This window comes from Micropterus salmoides, unplaced genomic scaffold, assembly GCF_014851395.1.
Source record: "Micropterus salmoides isolate LMB-PRFRI ecotype aquatic unplaced genomic scaffold, ASM1485139v1 Ms_hic_scaffold_5, whole genome shotgun sequence".
Classification (NCBI taxonomy): domain Eukaryota; kingdom Metazoa; phylum Chordata; class Actinopteri; order Centrarchiformes; family Centrarchidae; genus Micropterus; species Micropterus salmoides.
In genome coordinates, this window is record NW_024044237.1 from 20,972,380 (window position 1) to 20,990,537 (window position 18,158).

The following is an 18,158-nucleotide window of genomic DNA, read 5'->3' on the forward strand; positions in this document are numbered from 1 at the left end:
GTGTCTGTAAAAGGCTGTCAAGCAGAGGGCAGAGGAGTGAAATGCAGGAAATGGCGGTAAAAGGGAAGAACCCATGAAACACCAGAGGAGCGCTTGACTGATGTCAGCCTGCAGGTGATGTATTAATATTTGAGTCTGCTTAAGGGTCAAGAAAGATCAATGAAGGGCACCTTCAGTAATTCAAATAATTCCAGGTGTGCTAAAATGGATGTCAGCCTAAGATGAGAGGAGACCAAAACCACTAAAGGTCAGGTAAATTTTAGGCATTTCAACACAATGCTGTCATTTATTCAGTTAAGGACAGTGTTGGAAAGGAAAGTGCTCGTATGTGACTCCTCCTCAGAATAACAGGATTATGTAGGCGTATTCATGGTGAACAGAGCTGTGCAAAGTGCTCCCATTCTCTCTCTCTCTCTCTCTCTCTCTCTCTCTCCTCCTCCTCTTAACGGGCTCTGTCTCTCTCTCTAAGGAGACTCAGTCTTGCCTAATCTCCTCCTGCCCAAACAAAACACACACTATTCCCATGTTCTAGTGTGAGAGTCATCATATGACTCTGCTTGTCTTCCATCCTTCTCTGTCTCTCTTTGTCATTCAGAAAACTATTTTAACTCTGTTAGAGCCTTCAGGATTAACAACTCAAATCCGATCGGGTTTTTTAAAAATCTCTTGATTTCTAAAAAGAGCCATTTTTACCTTGAATGGCAGAAGTACCGTGACATTGTTACAGCGTCAAACAGGGTAGATGGTAGGGTGTACATTCAGTTTCCTACTTATAGTCAAAGTTGGTGTCTATTAATCATAAATGCAATCTTTCACAGGATTACTTAAAGTAGTGATGAGAATTGCAGCTCTTTGAAGGGAGCTGGCTCTCAGACCGAGCAGGTATTGTGCCATCGTTCATCAGCTCATGGAACTGAGAGACCAACACATCACTAACTTAAAGGAATACTTTAACATATTGGGAAATAGTGCTTTGATGTCGAGAGTTAGATGAGATTATTCACTCTCATATCTATACCGTAAATATGCAGCTAGAGCCAGAAGTTGGTTAAGTTAACTTAGCATAAAGACTGGAAACAGGGGTAAACAGCTAGCCTGCCTCTATTCAAATGGAACAAAATCCTCCTACCATCTAAAGCTCACTATTAACACTTTACATGTCATGGTTTAAAATCCGAACTGTAAAAATGTAAATTGCTGTTTTACATGGGGTGATGTGCTGGACTATTTCTTGGTTGGCCACAATGGTATTTTTATATTGTTTATTTTACAAATTAAACTAACAAGATATAACATGTTATTAGTGACTCCCCTGCAGAAGTGAGGGTGGTATCAATCTTCTCATGTGTCTCTCAGCAAGGAAAGTGAAGTATTACTTCCCTAGTAAGTATTTGTGTCTAAATCTAACCAAGTTACCCAGCTAGCTTATATAGCTACTGCTTTTCTGGCATAAGTTAGCTAATTACGAAAATAATAAAATACAGACTGATTTACAAACTGTATTTCATAGAGAGAGGCGGTAGTGTTGTGCATTTTGGTATTGTTGTTCACACAACATTTTCTGTGCGAACCTTAGGTTTTTAAGAGAAGGATGAGTCATTTAGAGTAAACTTGAGCGCACACATAGCAGGGATGTTAATAGAGGGCAAACTGAGTGAAAGAGGTTATTATTGTGCACTTATGTGGATAATATGAACACAGAAAAGATTTGTGTTTGCACAAATTAAGTAATTCCTTAAGTGATAATCATTACATTCTACAAAACATAATGTAGGTGCCTGCAAAAAATCTTTTTCTGTGCTAACAATGTCCCACCACACACTATTACTATATTACTAGAAATTATACACAAAAATAATTCCATAGTTATATCATTTAGTAGTGCATTAGGTCCATTACACCCTTAAAACCAAATATTTAAAGAGGGTAGCCTCACCCTTGTTTCTGACCTCATAGAGCACTGAGGAACAAACTATACCAATGGGCTGGTATTACTATATTTAAGCTACGATTAAATAGCTGTTATATTACAGCTTTAGATGAGGCAGTCTTTACACAATGCTCACACACACACATATATACACACAGAGACCCTGTCATATTGTCCATTATTCTGAGGCACAGTGAGTAATCATCTCTAAAATTGGTGTTTGAGGCATATGTTGCCAAATAATAACCCATCTATTAAACCCGTCTCACTTCTCCGCCCCATTCAACAACCAGCTCAAATGCCGTTTATGGCAACAACAGATTATGGTGGACTGGTGGAAGAGATGGAAGATGTCAATTGAAAACTCCATTACATTGCCAGCTTAGAGAGGCTTCAAAGCGGGAATGGTTTTCCCAGCAGTAGAAAGCGAGTGCACATTAGCTACTGTTTTGATTCTTTGAGAGCTTTTGATGACAAGCTCTTAACCAATTGCCACCCAGTGTGTTATTTCCAAATTCTTATTTGCATAATTCAAGCCCTGTAAGCAAAAATGTGTTGCTGTAAGTATAAATGACTAATCCTTTAAGGGCACTCATAATTGTAGATGTTGTTTCAGCTTTTACTGTCCTGTTTGGTGTTTAAAGATTAAAGTTGTTAGCTGTTACTGAAATATGCTGTTTTCAGTCAATGAAGCAACTTAACTGTATGCCATTTAAAAGTTCACAGAGGTTTCATTTAATCATCTTTGCTGAGATGCACTCTGTTCTAAAGCTGGTATTTTATTCTACAGCCTACCTTTCGCTGACAGTCTCAAGGCTCACAAGCAGCCTGTGTTATTTCCTGCGTAAAGTTCATTTGAGGGATCAGGATATGAGCCGTAATGCAGATAAATGGATTACTTTAATTTCAAATGAGCATAGAATGGCTTCCGTATGCTCAGTCGAAAATGATATAACAGTACACCCACTGACAAATTACAGTCAGAACGGGCTGCATTACAAAACCTTGTGAATGTTTGTGTATAAAGAGTCTGAACCCTGACCTGACTCACTGACCTGCCTCTTGATGGTTGTTTGTGATGAAGATGGACCATGTGGGCCATCTCTTTTTTTCCTTGGTTTTCAGGCCATGGTATTCCTCCAACTCCAGCTGCATACCAAGGGTATGGATGGATAAGTGTTTATAAGGCTGAAGCAATGTAAATGTTGGTTGGTCAGGGCAAGAGCAGTGTACCCTTAGTAATTTATAATCAATTTTGTGAATCTTTTTCTCAGCATTTGCTCGGTTATAGACAAACATGCAAATTTATGACAGTAGCATGCTGTACCTCTTTCTCTGATTATTATTATATAAGATAACAATGCATTATGCTTTTCACCTGTGCCCCTTCAGTCAGTGTGGGAATAAAGAAACAATGGGCTTGCATCAACTCTGACACCATAACCAAGACTCTGTCCTCTTTACTGCATTCTTGGTGTCTTCCTGTCCCTATGTTTTCCTGTCTATGTATGTGCATGTATCTGCATCACTGTGTGCACCTACATGGGATCCACAGGTTTATTATCGAGTGTGTGACAGCCATCAGTGAGAGACAAATTTGTGAGAAGAAGAGGGGTTCTTTCATCAGTTCCACTACACAAGCTGTGATGATGTCCTCCTGCTCATTGTTTCTACAAGTTAAATTAATTGCACGTTATTCAAAGATTCCTTTGACAAGAAAATATTTCATAAGTGTCCAACACAGTCAACATGTATTCAAGATTCCCGCAGAGGGTTTGTGTTTGTTTTAGTGTTCTTGTTCTCTTACAGTAATAAAACTTATAAGCTATATTGATAGTTTGCAATATTGCAACTTGTTGGCTCACCTAGCAGGAATTGTCTCAGGGGGTGCTGCCACTGCTGACTTTCTGTCAGTATTTTTGAGCAATTTGGCAGCAAACCTTTGTTATATTTTCTGGAATTGTTGAACATATTTGTGGATTAGTGACTGTCACAATGATGAATACCTCTTACCGAAATCCTTGGACCATATTTGGGATGCATTTCAGAAGGATAAGTAGCTCTGAAGCAATTTGTTCCAAATTTGTGCAGTGGAGAGAACCTGAGTTGCCATGAGGAGATAGAAAGTTTATTTTAGAAAGCATAAAAGAACAATCAACATGAGAGTATTACTTTTGTTTGAGTTTTGGAAGTGGTGTTGATGAAAAACAGTTAATGGCTTAAAATGCCTGCATAGTAAACGAATGTGGTGACTGTGTTTGTGAAACTGACTAGACCAGATAAAGTTAGTTGTCTCAGATAAAACGAATTAATATAAATCAGCGTGTCAGAGCAACATGTACTGTATTTGTGTGTGTTCCAGGTGATGAAACTGCGTAAGCTGGCTCAGCAGATAGCGAACTGTCGCCAATGTCTGGAGCGCTCCAGTGCCCTCATCACACAGGCAGAACAGAGCCTGAAGGAGAACGACCACGCTCGCTTCCTCCAGACAGCCCGAAATGTAGCAGAAAGGTGGGTGATGTAGTGCATAGATATACGTACTTTTTCTGCCGTGAGGTAGAAAAGGGGATGAAGTGGAAAGTTTGTTTACATTAGTGGTTGTTTTGAAGTAATACTGTCTGAGAGCTGTAGATATGCAAAACAGGCTACTGAGAAAGACAACAGACAAAACAGGAGACACATATGAACAAATGCACTCACAGATAATCAATGGAAAGAAGCGCCCAGCTCTTCCTCATGCCATCTTTGGCTTTCTGTATTAATTCACTCCTCCATCTTTGTGTGTGTGACATGTATTCTGAACCTGTCTGCCACAGAAAAGACAGATTTCACTTAATTAACTAGGTACGGACAAATTTCATCTCTTTTCTTTGTATATGCAGTTGTGTAATCCTGTTGCAGGACACACAATAACACTTTTAATTAATTTCACAAAACCCCTGCCCTACAATGAGTTTGCCTGTCTAAACACTTTTCCTTCTATGAAATCCAATCTTAGAGTAAGGCTGCTGGTGAAATCAACATTATATAAAACAGCTGTAGTTCCTGTGATCAATGTCAGGCCTCTGTTGAAAATCATCTATCATTTCAGCAGCTGGCTCTGCAGTTTCTCTTTTCACCTGCATACTTCTGTAATATCTTCATCCCTTCAGGCCACCACCCGCATCCTCACTTTCTCTCTCACAGACTAAAGGCCTGTACAAAATCTGCAGCTAGCACAGCTTCTTTTATGCTGCTTTGTTCCAGCAATTGGCCAGGCGCTTTATTGACCGACTAGTTCCTCTTTACTGAGGAACAAAAGTCTCAAGGACTAGCGCCAGTCTATGCTCCGCTCTGCCCTGCTCTGTAACCCCGCCAGCACTGTGGTTCAGGCTGGCTCCTGCCACAGATTGCTTCTCAAAGCAAAAGTAGGCACAATTTTCCACAAAGCTGTACAGACTATGGAGTCAGTGTGTCAGTGTGTGTCTGGTTTGTCTGTCTTTTGATGGCTTTCTGGTTTAACATACTGTGAATTAGTGATAGATTATAATGGGGCACGTTGCAGACTGTAAATATTTCTATAAAGTTTTTTTTTATATTCTATTCTCCTATATTTTCTTTCCCTCTCTCTCGTCTTTTTCTTTTCTCACAAACTACCGCTGTCTACCACCTCTCCCCTCTTGTCACCTCACTTCCTTCACTTCTCCCCTCACATTTGTCCACCTCTTCAACACCTTTCATCTTTTCTTGCTCTTCCCCTCTTTTCCTCTCATCACCTCGTCTGACCTCTTGGCCCTCCTCTGCTCCCTCACCTCTCTGCCCTTCTCCTGGCATTTCCTTTCCTCACTCCCTTGTCCTGGCGGCTGCAAAAAGGGTTGCCATGGCGACGGCCTCCTCCCAGGTCCTCATCCCTGACGTCAACCTGAATGAGGCATTTGACAACTTTGCCCTGGACTTTTCCAGAGAGAAGAAGATTCTAGAGGGACTAGATTACTTAACAGGTGAGAGCTGGGTCTTTCTGGTCTACAATAAACACATACAGTATTTACAGTAGATGCTGCTGCTGTCATTTAAATATGTTGAAACCTTGTGATATAACGTTTTACAAGACAAAATAGTCCTCTCTGGGTCGATGAAATTCTCGGACTCTTTGGCATATGAAACCCTTTAGATTACCTTACATTCAATGTATGCATGTAAGCTAAAATATAACTTTTCTTAACTGTTCATGTAGACATACTGTACAAGGTTTTCCTTATAATGTCATTATATAGCCTACTAGAGACCGGGATCTTTGACAGTTGTTTCTTTTTCATTTAAAGATGTACTTTACGTCAATCTCAATGTATAACTTTAGTTGTTTTATGTTGTCGTTTCCCTCCACATGTAGCTCCAAACCCGCCATCCATAAGAGACGAGCTGTGCACCGCCTCTCATGACACCATCACTGTTCACTGGACGTCCGAGGACGAGTTCAGCGTCACTTCCTACGAGCTGCAGTACACCATCTACACCGGCCAGACAAATTTTATCAGTGAGTCATGTGCACACACAAACACGTATGGTAATATAGAAAATTAGATATGTACCATAGAACAGTAAGCACTCATTATAAAAGCTTAGAAGGAAGCTCATGTTAAGCTTAGAAGGAAGCTCATGCAGTTATATGAAAAGTTTAATTTGATAGAGAAGGCTGAAATATTTCATTTGTTATATATATCAAACAATCCCATCCAGAAGCCATGCATTCACTGATAGAATGAATGGTAATACATTCCGGTAACATGTGCTCCTGTTGTATCATTAGAGCAAAATACATGAATGGGAACTTCAAAGACTACAGATCAATGGATCCCTCTGGCATCAATAGAGTTTTAATCATCAAGAGTGTTTTTTGTCAACGCTATCAAGGAGTTTTAAAGTGAGACTGTGTAACTTTTCAGATTAGAAATAGCACTGTTTTCTTCTCTTAAACATAAAATTGAATTCACACAATCATGCTCAGTTCAATACAACCAGGAGTTTTGCTGCTACAGTTTAACTTGGTCTGATATGACCAGAAGCTTATGGTGGCTAATGTTAGCTTATTTTAGTAAAATGTTGCTGCATAACTGACATTACTGAGTCAGTTTCCTGACTTTATGACTCTTCCCTACTTCTGCTACTGTGTACAGTGGCCGCTGTACAGCAAAAGTTACCTAGTCTCACTTAAAGTCAAATCCTTTGACTCACAAATGACCACAAATACAATATATACACATGAGCACAAATATGGGAAAGGACAGTTTTATTAGTAGTATTCACCATATCCAACGAAGGTTAAAGTCAAGGGCAACTGGACTTGGTTGAAGATACTGGAAGACGTTTCGTCCCTCATCCAAGGGACTTCTTCAGCTCTGAACTGAACTGATACTGTCTTCCAGTATCTTCAACCAAGTCCAGTTGCCCTTGACTTTAACCTTCGTTGGATAACTATGACCTGGATGACTGAGAATCTTCACAGACAGTATTCACCATAGTTACGTATTTGCACCTACACAAACACATACATGCACAAGCTCAAAAGAAACACAAAGAAACACACCATTCACACTGACCTCCCTGCAGTCACAAAGAGAGAAAAACTGGAGCACCACAACACTTTCAGTATTGTTAAGTCTTATTTTCATATGTTCAATATTTTATACAAACTGTGTTGCATAACCTAGATTTGCTGTCCAGCTTTAGTCTTTGTTGTCCTCCATGGTTGTATTTATAGAGAGGGAGAGCTGAGTTACCAAGACTACTTGTAGTAAATATAGGACAAACAGTACACATCATCTATGCAGCCCTCAATGTCTTGTCTCAGGAAATGTCAAAACCGCCTCCTGACCATGGTGACGACCAAGTAGTTGTGCCTAAATAGATTTTTGTAACTCTGTTTTTCCATCATTTTAGGACATTTTATCTAATCTTCCCTATATCTTCTATGTTTTATGTTTTTCCATAATTGGTTGACACTGTGTGCAACTGTGACCACATTTAGATGACACATGCACATATTATAGCTGAACAATCCTGCAGCATTTTATGATCTTTTACCTACAGCTGGGGCTGTGGCATTATGATACTTTACATTTAAATGAAATGAGTAGATATGGATCTTACTCTCTTGAAATTCTGCAAAATTCATCCTTATTCAATGCTGTAATATTCCCGGACATGATTTACACATTTGCCAAAATTGTCTATCACTGCGTGTCACCACATAAATGAAGGGAGAGAAAGACCGATGTGGAGGAGGAGAGGAATGGGAGAACAGGTGAAAATCAGAGTGGATAATGGTTACATAGGGGAGGTGAAAATTACCACTCGCCAATATGAGAAGGATATGATTAATGTACATGATTGTGCGCATTTAAGCAAGTGACCACACACGTGCCTCTCCACTTTCCCTCCCCTCTTTGATTCTTTCATAATCTCTTCTCATCTCTCCTCTGTGTAGCCTGACATTTCTCTATCTAACCATCCAACTCAAGTGCCCCAGCCATTTGAAACATCGGGATACATTTCAGCTGTGATAGACTGAGTAACTCAGATATTCAGCAGCCTGCTGCCACAGAGTCCTCCGAGATTCACAGGAGGAACTGAGAAAGAGAGAAACCCATTTAGCCTGCCATGCCACTTGAGTTTCTACCATAGCATTTTTCTCTAACTTTCCAAGTGGCTAAACGCTCCCACTTGAGCGCCATCCCGTCTCTCTCTTTTTCTCTCGCCTGGCCTCACCCTCAGCCTTGGCTTTCCCATCAGCAGGGGATTGGGGGTTGTGGGGTCTTGTAAACCCCACCTCTGTAGGATCATCCAAGTATAGCAGCAGAAAATAGAATCGGCAAGGGAAACCAAATACCATGGAGAAATGTAAGCAGTGTCAAAAAGCCAAATATGACTGCAAGTAAAGACATCTGCACTGTAACCGTGTAGCTGCTACCTGTGGCCCTTTGAAAGTGTCTAGTGCTGTTGACCCACTTGTTTATCTGCCAACTGACATCCCCAACTATACTACTATACTTATATATTTCTCACCCATGCTCACACACTCAGCCTTTTTTTGTCTGTCAATTTTTGTTTTCTATTGTTGATTCCTGCGATGAAGTTCAAGAAAGATAGCAGGGATCGAGAGAGAAAACAGAAAATTGTAATGGCTGATTAATTGATCTAGAAATAAAACAGTATAAGATTTCCATTTGTGCCTTCAGTGTTGATTCACACTCTCTTGGGGTCATTATTTTATGTCTGCCAATAACGCTGATGTAAACACTATCCTTACATGTCCTTGTCAGTTAAGTGCTACAACCTAATCGTTTCATCAATGACACCACACTAGGATATAATAATGGCCGTAAATGATACGTCACATTTTGCTGTTGCGGTTTTAATCCAATGCTTATTTAAGCATATGCATTTCCACTTTGATTGCTCTAAATGTTTATGCATAAGGAATAGATTGATATTTTGGAAAAAATATACTTATATGTCTCCTGTCGATGCCAATTAGCCTTACAGTGAAGTCACTGTGCCGGGCCGAGAAATAGTCACTTTTGTTACATTTTTCAATTTACATTTTTTACAATTTGTGTGCTTTACAGGTGAAGGTTGGTGGATTTTGTTACCTTTAGACAGGGCCAGGCTAGCTGTTTCCTCCTACCACAAGTCTTTATGCTAAGCTAAGCTAACTATCTCTCGACTGTAACTGTACAGGTGAAACTCGAAAAATTAGCATATCGTGCAAAAGTTCATTTATTTCAGTAATTCAACTTAAAAGGTCCTCTCCGGGAACCATCACCTTATCGTGGTGGAGAGGTTTGTGTGCCCCGGTGAACCTGGAGGCTGTGTTGTCGGGAGCCTAGTGCTCCTGGTAGGGTCTCCCAAGGCAAAGTGGTTCCAGGTGAGGGGCCAGATAGAGAATGGTTCACAAAGACACTTGATGACAAATCGAGGAAGAGGAGGAGAGACCCTGCCCGGAGGAAGCCCGGGGCCCCCGTCTGGAGCCAGGCCCAGAGGGAGGGCTCGTCGGCGAGCGCCTGGTGGCCAGGTTTGCCACGGAGCCCGGCCGGGCTCAGCCCGAAGAAGCAACGTGGCACCCCTCTCCATCCTTTGGACCCACCATCCATCGGAAGATCCGCAGGGGTCGGGTGCGCTGCCACATGGGTGGCAGTGAAGGTCAGGGACCTCGATGGACCAGACCCAGGCGGCAGAGGCTGGCTCTGGGGACGTGGAACGTCACCTCTCTGTGGGCGAAGGAGCCGGAACTTGTGCGGGAGATGGAGCGCTACCAATTAGATCTGGTGGGGCTGACCTCCACGCACAGTCTCGGTTCTGGAACCGTACTCCTTGATAGGTGATGGACATTATTCTTCTCTGGAGTTGCTCAAGGTGTGAGGCGCAAGGCGGGTGTGGGGATATTCACAAGTCCCCGGCTGAGCACCACTACGTTGGAGTTTACTCCGGTGAACGAGAGGGTCGCCTCCCTACGCCTTCGGGTACTGGGGGGGAAAACTCTGACTGTTGTTTGTGCATATGCACCAAATAGCAGTTTAGAGTATTCGGCCTTCTTGGAGACCCTGAATGGAGTTCTGTATGGGGCTCCAGTAGGGGACTCCATAGTTCTGCTGAGAGACTTCAACGCACATGTGGGCAATGATGGAGATACCTGGAAAGGCGTGATTGGGAGAAACGGCCCCCCTGATCTGAACCCGAGAGGGTGTTTGTTGTTAGACTTCTGTGCTAGTCATGGATTGTCTATATCGAACACCATGTTCGAGCATAAGGATGCTCATAAGTGTACATGGTACCAGAGCACCCTAGGCCGAAGATCAATGATCGATTTTGTAATCGTTTCATCTGATTTGAGGCTGCATGTTTCGGACACTCGGGTGAAGAGGCAGAGCTGTCAACTGATCACCATCTGGTGGTGAGTTGGGTCAGGGGGTGGGGGAAGACTCTGGACAGACCTGGTAAGCCCAAACGGGTAGTGCGGGTGAACTGGGAATGTCTGGAGGAGGCCCCTGTCCGTGAGATCTTCAACTCAAACCTCCGGCGGAGCTTTTTTGGCATCCCTGTGGAGGTTGGGGACATTGAACAGGAGTGGGCAATGTTCAAAACCTCTATTGCTGAAGCTGCAGCAGAAAGCTGTGGTCTCAAGGTCTTAGGTGCCTCAAGGGGCGGTAACCCTCGAACACCGTGGTGGACACCGGTGGTCAGGGAAGCCGTCCGACTGAAGAAGGAGGCCTTCCGGGATTTGTTGTCTCGGAGGATTCCGGAGGCGGTTGCAAGGTACCGATGGGCCCGAAGGACTGCAGCCTCAGCTGTGGCAGATGGAAAGCAGCGGGTGTGGGAGAAATTCGGAGAAGACATGGAGAAGGACTTTCGGTCGGCACCAAAGTGTTTCTGGAGAACTGTCCGCCATCTCAGGAGGGGGAAGCGGGGAACCGTCCAAGCTGTGTACAGTAAGGATGGGACCCTGTTGACCTCAACTGGGGAGGTAATTGGGCGGTGGAAGGAACACTTTGAGGAACTCCTAAATCCGACTGACACGCCCCCTTTAGTAGAGGCAGAGCTCGAGGCTGATTTCCCTGGTGGAAGTCACTGAGGTAGTCAAACAACTCCACAGTGGCAAAGCCCCAGGGATTGATGAGATCTGCCCAGGAAGCTTTGGGTGTGGAGGGGCTGTCTTGGATGACAGGTCTCTTTAACATTGCGTGGAAGTCGGGTACAGTGCCCAAGGAGTGGCAGACTGGGGTGGTGGTTCCCCTGTTCAAAAAGGAGGACCAGAGAGTTCGTGCCAATTACAGGGGTATCACACTTCTCAGCCTCCCCGGTAAAGTCTACTCCAGGGTGCTGGAACGGAGGGTTCGGACGATTGGCGAACCTCAGATTGAAGAGGAACAATGCGGTTTTCGTCCCGGTCGTGGAACAACTGACCAGCTCTTTACTCTCACAAGGATCCTGGAGTGGGCTTGGGAGTATGCCCATCCAGTCTACATGTGCTTTGTAGATCTGGAGAAGGCGTATGACCGGGTCCCCGGGAGATACTGTGGGAGGTGCTGCGGGAGTATGGGGTGAGGGGGGCCCTTCTCAGGGCTATCCAATCCCTGTACATCCAAAGCGAGAGCTGTGTCCGAGTACTCGGCAGTAAGTCGGACTCTTTCCAGGTGAAGGTTGGCCTTCGCCAGGGCTGCGCTTTGTCACCTATCCTGTTTGTGATATTCATGTGGATTCATGAACTATCGAGGCGTAGTCGTGGCGAGGAGGGGCTGCGGTTCGGGGGGCTTGAGATCTCGTCACTGCTTTTTGCGGATGATGTGGTCCTGATGGCATCATCGGTCCATGACCTTCACCTCTCACTGGATCGGTTCACAGCCGAGTGCGAAGCGGTTGGGATGAGGATTAGCACCTCTAAATCTGTGGCCATGGTTCTCAGCAGTAAACTGGTGGAGTGCCAACTCCAGGTAGGGAATGAGTCCTTACCCCAAGTGAAGGAGTAAGTACCAAGGTACCCCGAGGTATCAAGTACCTCGGGGTCTTGTTCACGAGTGAGGGGAGACTGGAGCAGGAGATTGGCCGCAGAATCGGAGCAGCGGGGGCGGTAATGCACTCGCTTTACCGCACCGTTGTGGCGAAAAGAGAGCGGAGCCGTAAGGCAAAGCTCTCGATCTACTGGTCGATTTTCACTCCTACCCTCACCTATGGTCATGAAGGCTTGGTCATGACTGAAGGAACGAGATCGCGGGTACAAGCGGCCGAAATGGGTTTCCTCAGGCAGGTGGTTGCTGTCTCCCTTAGAGATAGGGTGAGAAGCCCGGCCATCCGCGAGGAGCTCAGAATAGAGCCGCTGCTCCTTTGTGTTGAAAGGAGCCAGTTGAGGTGGTTTGGGCATCTGGTAAGGATGCCTCCCGGACGCCTCCCTAGGGAGGTGTTCCAGGCACGTCCAGCTGGGAGGAGGCCTCGGGGAAGACCCAGGACTAGGTGGAGAGATTATATCTCCACACTGGCCTGGGAACGCCTCAGGATCCCCCAGTCAGAGCTTGTTAATGTGGCTCGGGAAAGAGAAGTTTGGGGTTCCCTGCTGGAGCTGCTCCCCCCGCGACCCGATCCCGGATAAGCGGACGAAGATGGATGGATGGAACTTAAAAGGTGAAACTAATATTATATAGACTCATTACATGCAAAGTGAGATATTTCAAGCCTTTATTTGATATAATTTCGATGATTATTGCATACAGCTTATGAAAACCCCAAATTCAAAATCTCATAAAATTAGAATATTACATGAAATCAATAAAAAAAAAGAAATTTAAAAAAAAAGCATTTTAAATACAGAAATGTCAGCCCTCTGAAAAGTATAATCATGCATATGTACTCAGTACTTGGTTTGGGCCCCTTTTGCATGAATTACTGCCTCAATGCGGCATGACATGGATGCTATCAGCCTGTGGCACTGCTGAGGTGTTATGGAGGACCAGGATGCTTCAATAGCGGCCTTCAGCTCTTCTGCATTGTTCGGTCTCATGTCTTTCATCTTTCTCTTAGCAATGCCCCATAGATTCTCTATGGGGTTCAGGTCAGGCGAGTTTGCTGGCCAATCAAGCACAGTAATCCCATGGTCATTGAACCAGGTTTTGGTACTTATGGGCAGGTGTCAAGTCCTGCTGGAAAATGACTCTGACTCTGGACTTAATAAAGCACAGTGGACCAGCAGATGGCATGGCTCCCCAAACCAGCACAGACTGTGGAAACTTCACACTGGACTTCAAGCATCTTGGTTTGTGTGACTCTCCATTCTTCCTCCAGACTCTGGGACCTTGGTTTCCAAATGAGATGCAAAATTTGCTCTCATCAGAAAAGAGGACGTTACAAAAAAAGAACTGGTCTGTTTCTCAGTGGTCCAAAGACCACTGAGAAACAGACCAGTTCTTTTTTTCTTTAGCCCAGGTAAGACGCTTTCGACGTTGTTTGTTGTTCAGGAGCGGCTTGACAAGAGTAATACGACATTTGAAGCCCATGTCAAGGACCCGTCTGTGTGTTGGCTCTTGATGCAATAACTCCAGCCTCAGTCCACTCCTTGTGAAGTTCCCCCACACATTTGAATGGCCTTTTCCTGACAATCCTCTCCAGGCTACGGTCATCCCTGCTGCTTATGCACCTTTTTCTTCCACACTTTTCCCTTCCACTTAACTTATTAATGTGCCTTGATACAGCACTTTAAGAACATCCAACTTCTTTTGCCATTACCTTTTGAGGCTTTCCCTCCTTGTGGAGGGTGTCAATGATGGTCTTCTGCACAACTGTCAGGTCAGCAGTCTTCCCCATGATTGTGAATTCCACTGAACCAGACCGAGAGACCAATTAAAGGCTCAGGAACCCTTTGCAGGTGTTTTGGATTAATTAGCTGATTAGAGTGTGACACTTTGAGTCTACAATACTGAACCTTTTCACAATATTCTAATTTTCTGAGATTTTGAATTTGGGGTTTTCATAAGCTGTAAGCCATAATCATCGAAATTATATCAAATAAAGACTTGAAATATCTCACTGCATGTAATTAGTCTATATAATATATTAGTTTCCCCCTTTTAAGTTGAATTACTGAAACAAATTTTTCACCTGTAAGTCTACTGTAAATGAGCATGTTTCTCAAAATTTAATACTATTGTTTTAAATTATGAAGAACTTTAAATGAAGGCAAAATAAGTTTTTCATTTAGGAAATGCTGCAACTGTTTTGCATGAGAGACTAATTAAAAATGTAACAGCATCTTCCCACTATGCGCCCGCCACAGCAGCATTGTTGGTTCGGTAGCCATTACCTTTGTTTGTTACCTTTAATGCCTCTCCTCCAGGCCCATGGCTATCATATTGATAACTTTACCCCATAAAACCAACAAGGTTTAGAAGCCAAATAGTCTCACTAGTTCTATATGCATCTGTTTTCCTGCATTGCTCAGCTGAAGCAATTTTGCTGTGTCTGCCAGGACTAATAGAAGTCCATACCCCCTGCTCTCACCACCGCATGACTTCAAACCACTTTTTCCCCCAATTTATATTGCTAATTTGTACATTTTTTTTCTGGGAGACCTGTATGTTACCCACACTAGCAAAACCTCTACCTGCTGACTCCAGCTCACACCTTCATTTATATTTCATGTGTATTCATAAACAGTGGCCTGTGGTGAAGTATTAATACGATTATCACAGGAGAAAAGTAGTATCGCAGTGGGCGTCAGGAAAGCACAGAGTTTGCAGGATGCCCTGTTGAGATATAGAGAAAGAGAGATCAGCAGGATAAATTTTTCTTTGTAGCAGTGTTTGATAAAATGTTGATGAGGTTTCAGTCATTGCAGGGAACTAGTCTGACAACAGCATACTTATGTAGAGGCACCAAGAGAAAGATGCAGGTGAACTTGATTTGAGTTTTATTGCTTTTACTGCTCATACACACATTGTCTGTTCCTCTAGAACAAATTAATAGAGTAGCACTTATACACACATGCAACAAATAACCATGTAGGCACGCACACACACACAGTCACCATTAACTCTATATTTCATCATCAAAGACAAACCCTCTTCCATTCCCAGGATACTTGGTGTTTCTGTTCGCTTCTCATCTGTCCGCTTCTGAGTCTGAGCAGGACACACACTGACACAAACAAACATACACACACGTGCTGTACATGCGCGCGCACACACACACACACACACACACACACACACACACTTGATGTCTGGATGCAAGACACAAGCTGATCTTTTTCCTCCCTGTTTCCTTTTTTCTTTCTCTTTTTACAATGGCACATTGAGTTAGTGCTCCATCACGCTTTGAAGGCACAATGTTTTCCAAAGTAGCTTGGCTAGTGTCAGAAAGCCCCTTTTCAGTGGCATAAGTTGCAGTAGCGTATTGCTGTGTACTGACCTAATTTGATTTAGCAAAAAAGGGAGAGGTGCTCTGGAGATCAAAAGCTTTAAAAATGGAAAGCAGAGTGAAGTCCTTCTCCCTCGTCTTTCCCCTGCATCTCTTTTTGAAAGCCCACATAACGCTGTAGTCTCCCTAATTTCTCCAGGATGCAACGACAGGTGGGAGGCATAATTTTCATAACAACAAAAGACAGCTGTCTCAGTAGAACAACATACTTTGTTAGGAAAATAGCAACAAAACAAAACAATAGGTCTTCTTTGTTGACAGGATACATAGTTGTAAGACCAGGCTGAAATAAAATGCAGATGAATCTGTTGGCCATCTCTGCATACAAAATGGATCATGGACGGTGTGAAGAAGAATCTCTTAAACTCCCTTCATTTTTCTTTCTTTCTCTCTCTCATCCTAAAGAAAGATGAAACCCCTCCACAGCTTTTTCATTGTCAAAGAAAAACCCGTGGAAGTCGGGAGATATGTAAAGACAGAGCCTTCACTTTGACGTTAAGATTTCCCTCACCTCATTCATTCTTAAAGCCGCCTCACTTTTAAAGGCCTTATTTGCGTCCCGTGAAGTATTTATATTTACAAGCAGACTCCCGGCTATTACTTATGCATGCTGTTGCCATCTTGTTCAATAATTCACAACGCATCCTCACCAGAAGGGACACGGCAGGCATGGCCGTGAGAGCTCTCTCCCTTTCAGGATTTTTATTTCCCGGCAAATTCTGCAGGGGGCAGAGGAAAGATGAGGCAATAAGAAGGATTGTTATTCTACCTTCAACTCTTCAGACATTAACCGCCGCTGTAGTGCTACTAAACAACATGTTTTGTTTGCTTTGGCAAGGGTTTATTTGAATGTGTTCAGAATTTTTTAGGTGGGTGGAAGACGTTTTAAGGCTGGCAGTCAGTGGCTCTTTGTGAGAGCTGCCTTGCAAATGTTTGCTGATAAAACATAATTTCTGTCTATTTTTCTATTGGCACATCATGGCAGTATTACTCATTCTGTTAGTGAAGTTCAAGGTTTAACAAGCAGTGTAATTAATAACTTATTAAAATTCATGACACTAGCATACTTTCCATGGTTAGATAAAGCTCCGTTCTCAGCTGCAGAAAAAATGTTTATCACTTTGCTTCACCTGTCCTCAATGACAATGCCAATAAAGTCTGTGCAAAACACAGCCAGTGCACTGAAAGTGGCAAATCTCACACCGTGTTTGTTTTCTTTTCACACGTCACCTAGAAGCATAAGTACAGTAGCACCACACAACCTCCTACAACACCTCTGCCGTCTTTAATGCACACCTCTAACCTTTAGCTTTAAAATCACGCAAACACCATTCCCTGAAAACATATGTGGTTGTAATGTGGTGGGTCAGTTAAGGTGAAAATGCCAGTGATGTTAATGTGTAAATTCATGCCCATTATTTCACACTAGACTAGAGGCCAAAAGAGCACCCCATTGTAGATGAGCCTCTCCACAGCCCTGAGCTGAGATTTCCTTTTTACTCTTCACAGTCAGCTGCAGGTGAGAGACTGAAAAGACTGTGTTTAGAAGCAGGTGACTGCAGAGCTAACCCAGCCATTACTAACCCTCTACTCAAAGCCTCTTTCAATCAAAGCGCCGCACTGACTTTGGTCATGTTGGTATTTCCCACGTTTTTATATGTATGAATATTGAAGGCTCTCACACTCTTTTGCCCTCGGGCGCTTAGTACAGACATTCACTTCTCAAACAAGTACCTTGGCCTACCTTTAATGGGTTATAGATTTAGCTTAGTGAACACACAATATCGCCTCAGGAGAGCATGCCATGATAAACCTGATGGAAAGGTAATGGGATGGATCAGTGTGCGCACATAAATGTTGCATAACATCGAGCACTGTTTGAGATATTTACTGTGTGATGACTAACTTGAGGTTTAGGGGAATAAAAAAAACATACTGTTCCGGTCAGCTGTTGGGTAGAATTGTTTTCGCTCATCACAGAAAAGATTCTCAGCAGGACTCACTGCAGCTCGCCTTACCCTGAAAACATCAACAGAACTCTGTTTCTCATGCTGTGTGTGTGTGTGTGTGTGTGTGTGTGTGTGTGTTTGTGGATCTGCCAGGTTTATACAACTCGGCAGACAGCTGGATGATCGTACCAAACATCAAGCAGAACCACTACACGGTGCACGGCTTGCAGAGTGGCACCCGTTATATCTTCTTTGTCAAGGCTATCAACCAGGCAGGAAGCCGCAACAGTGAGCCAGCCCGCCTCAAAACCAACAGTAAGTGAAGGCACATGTGACACTTG

At 43.4% G+C, this 18,158-nt stretch overlaps 1 protein-coding gene across 3 annotated transcripts in view; it reads left to right on the top strand.

Moving 5' to 3' along the window:
• The window catches only part of mid2 (midline 2), a 205,968-nt gene that overhangs the window by 166,865 nt on the left and 20,945 nt on the right, over positions 1–18,158 (top strand). For all 3 annotated transcript variants that reach the window (XM_038699505.1, XM_038699504.1, XM_038699506.1), the window contains 4 exons: positions 4,293–4,441; positions 5,783–5,910; positions 6,300–6,443; positions 17,971–18,132. In XM_038699505.1, coding sequence (XP_038555433.1) covers positions 4,293–4,441; positions 5,783–5,910; positions 6,300–6,443; positions 17,971–18,132 — 583 coding nt within the window. The remainder of the gene's footprint in view (positions 1–4,292; positions 4,442–5,782; positions 5,911–6,299; positions 6,444–17,970; positions 18,133–18,158) is intronic.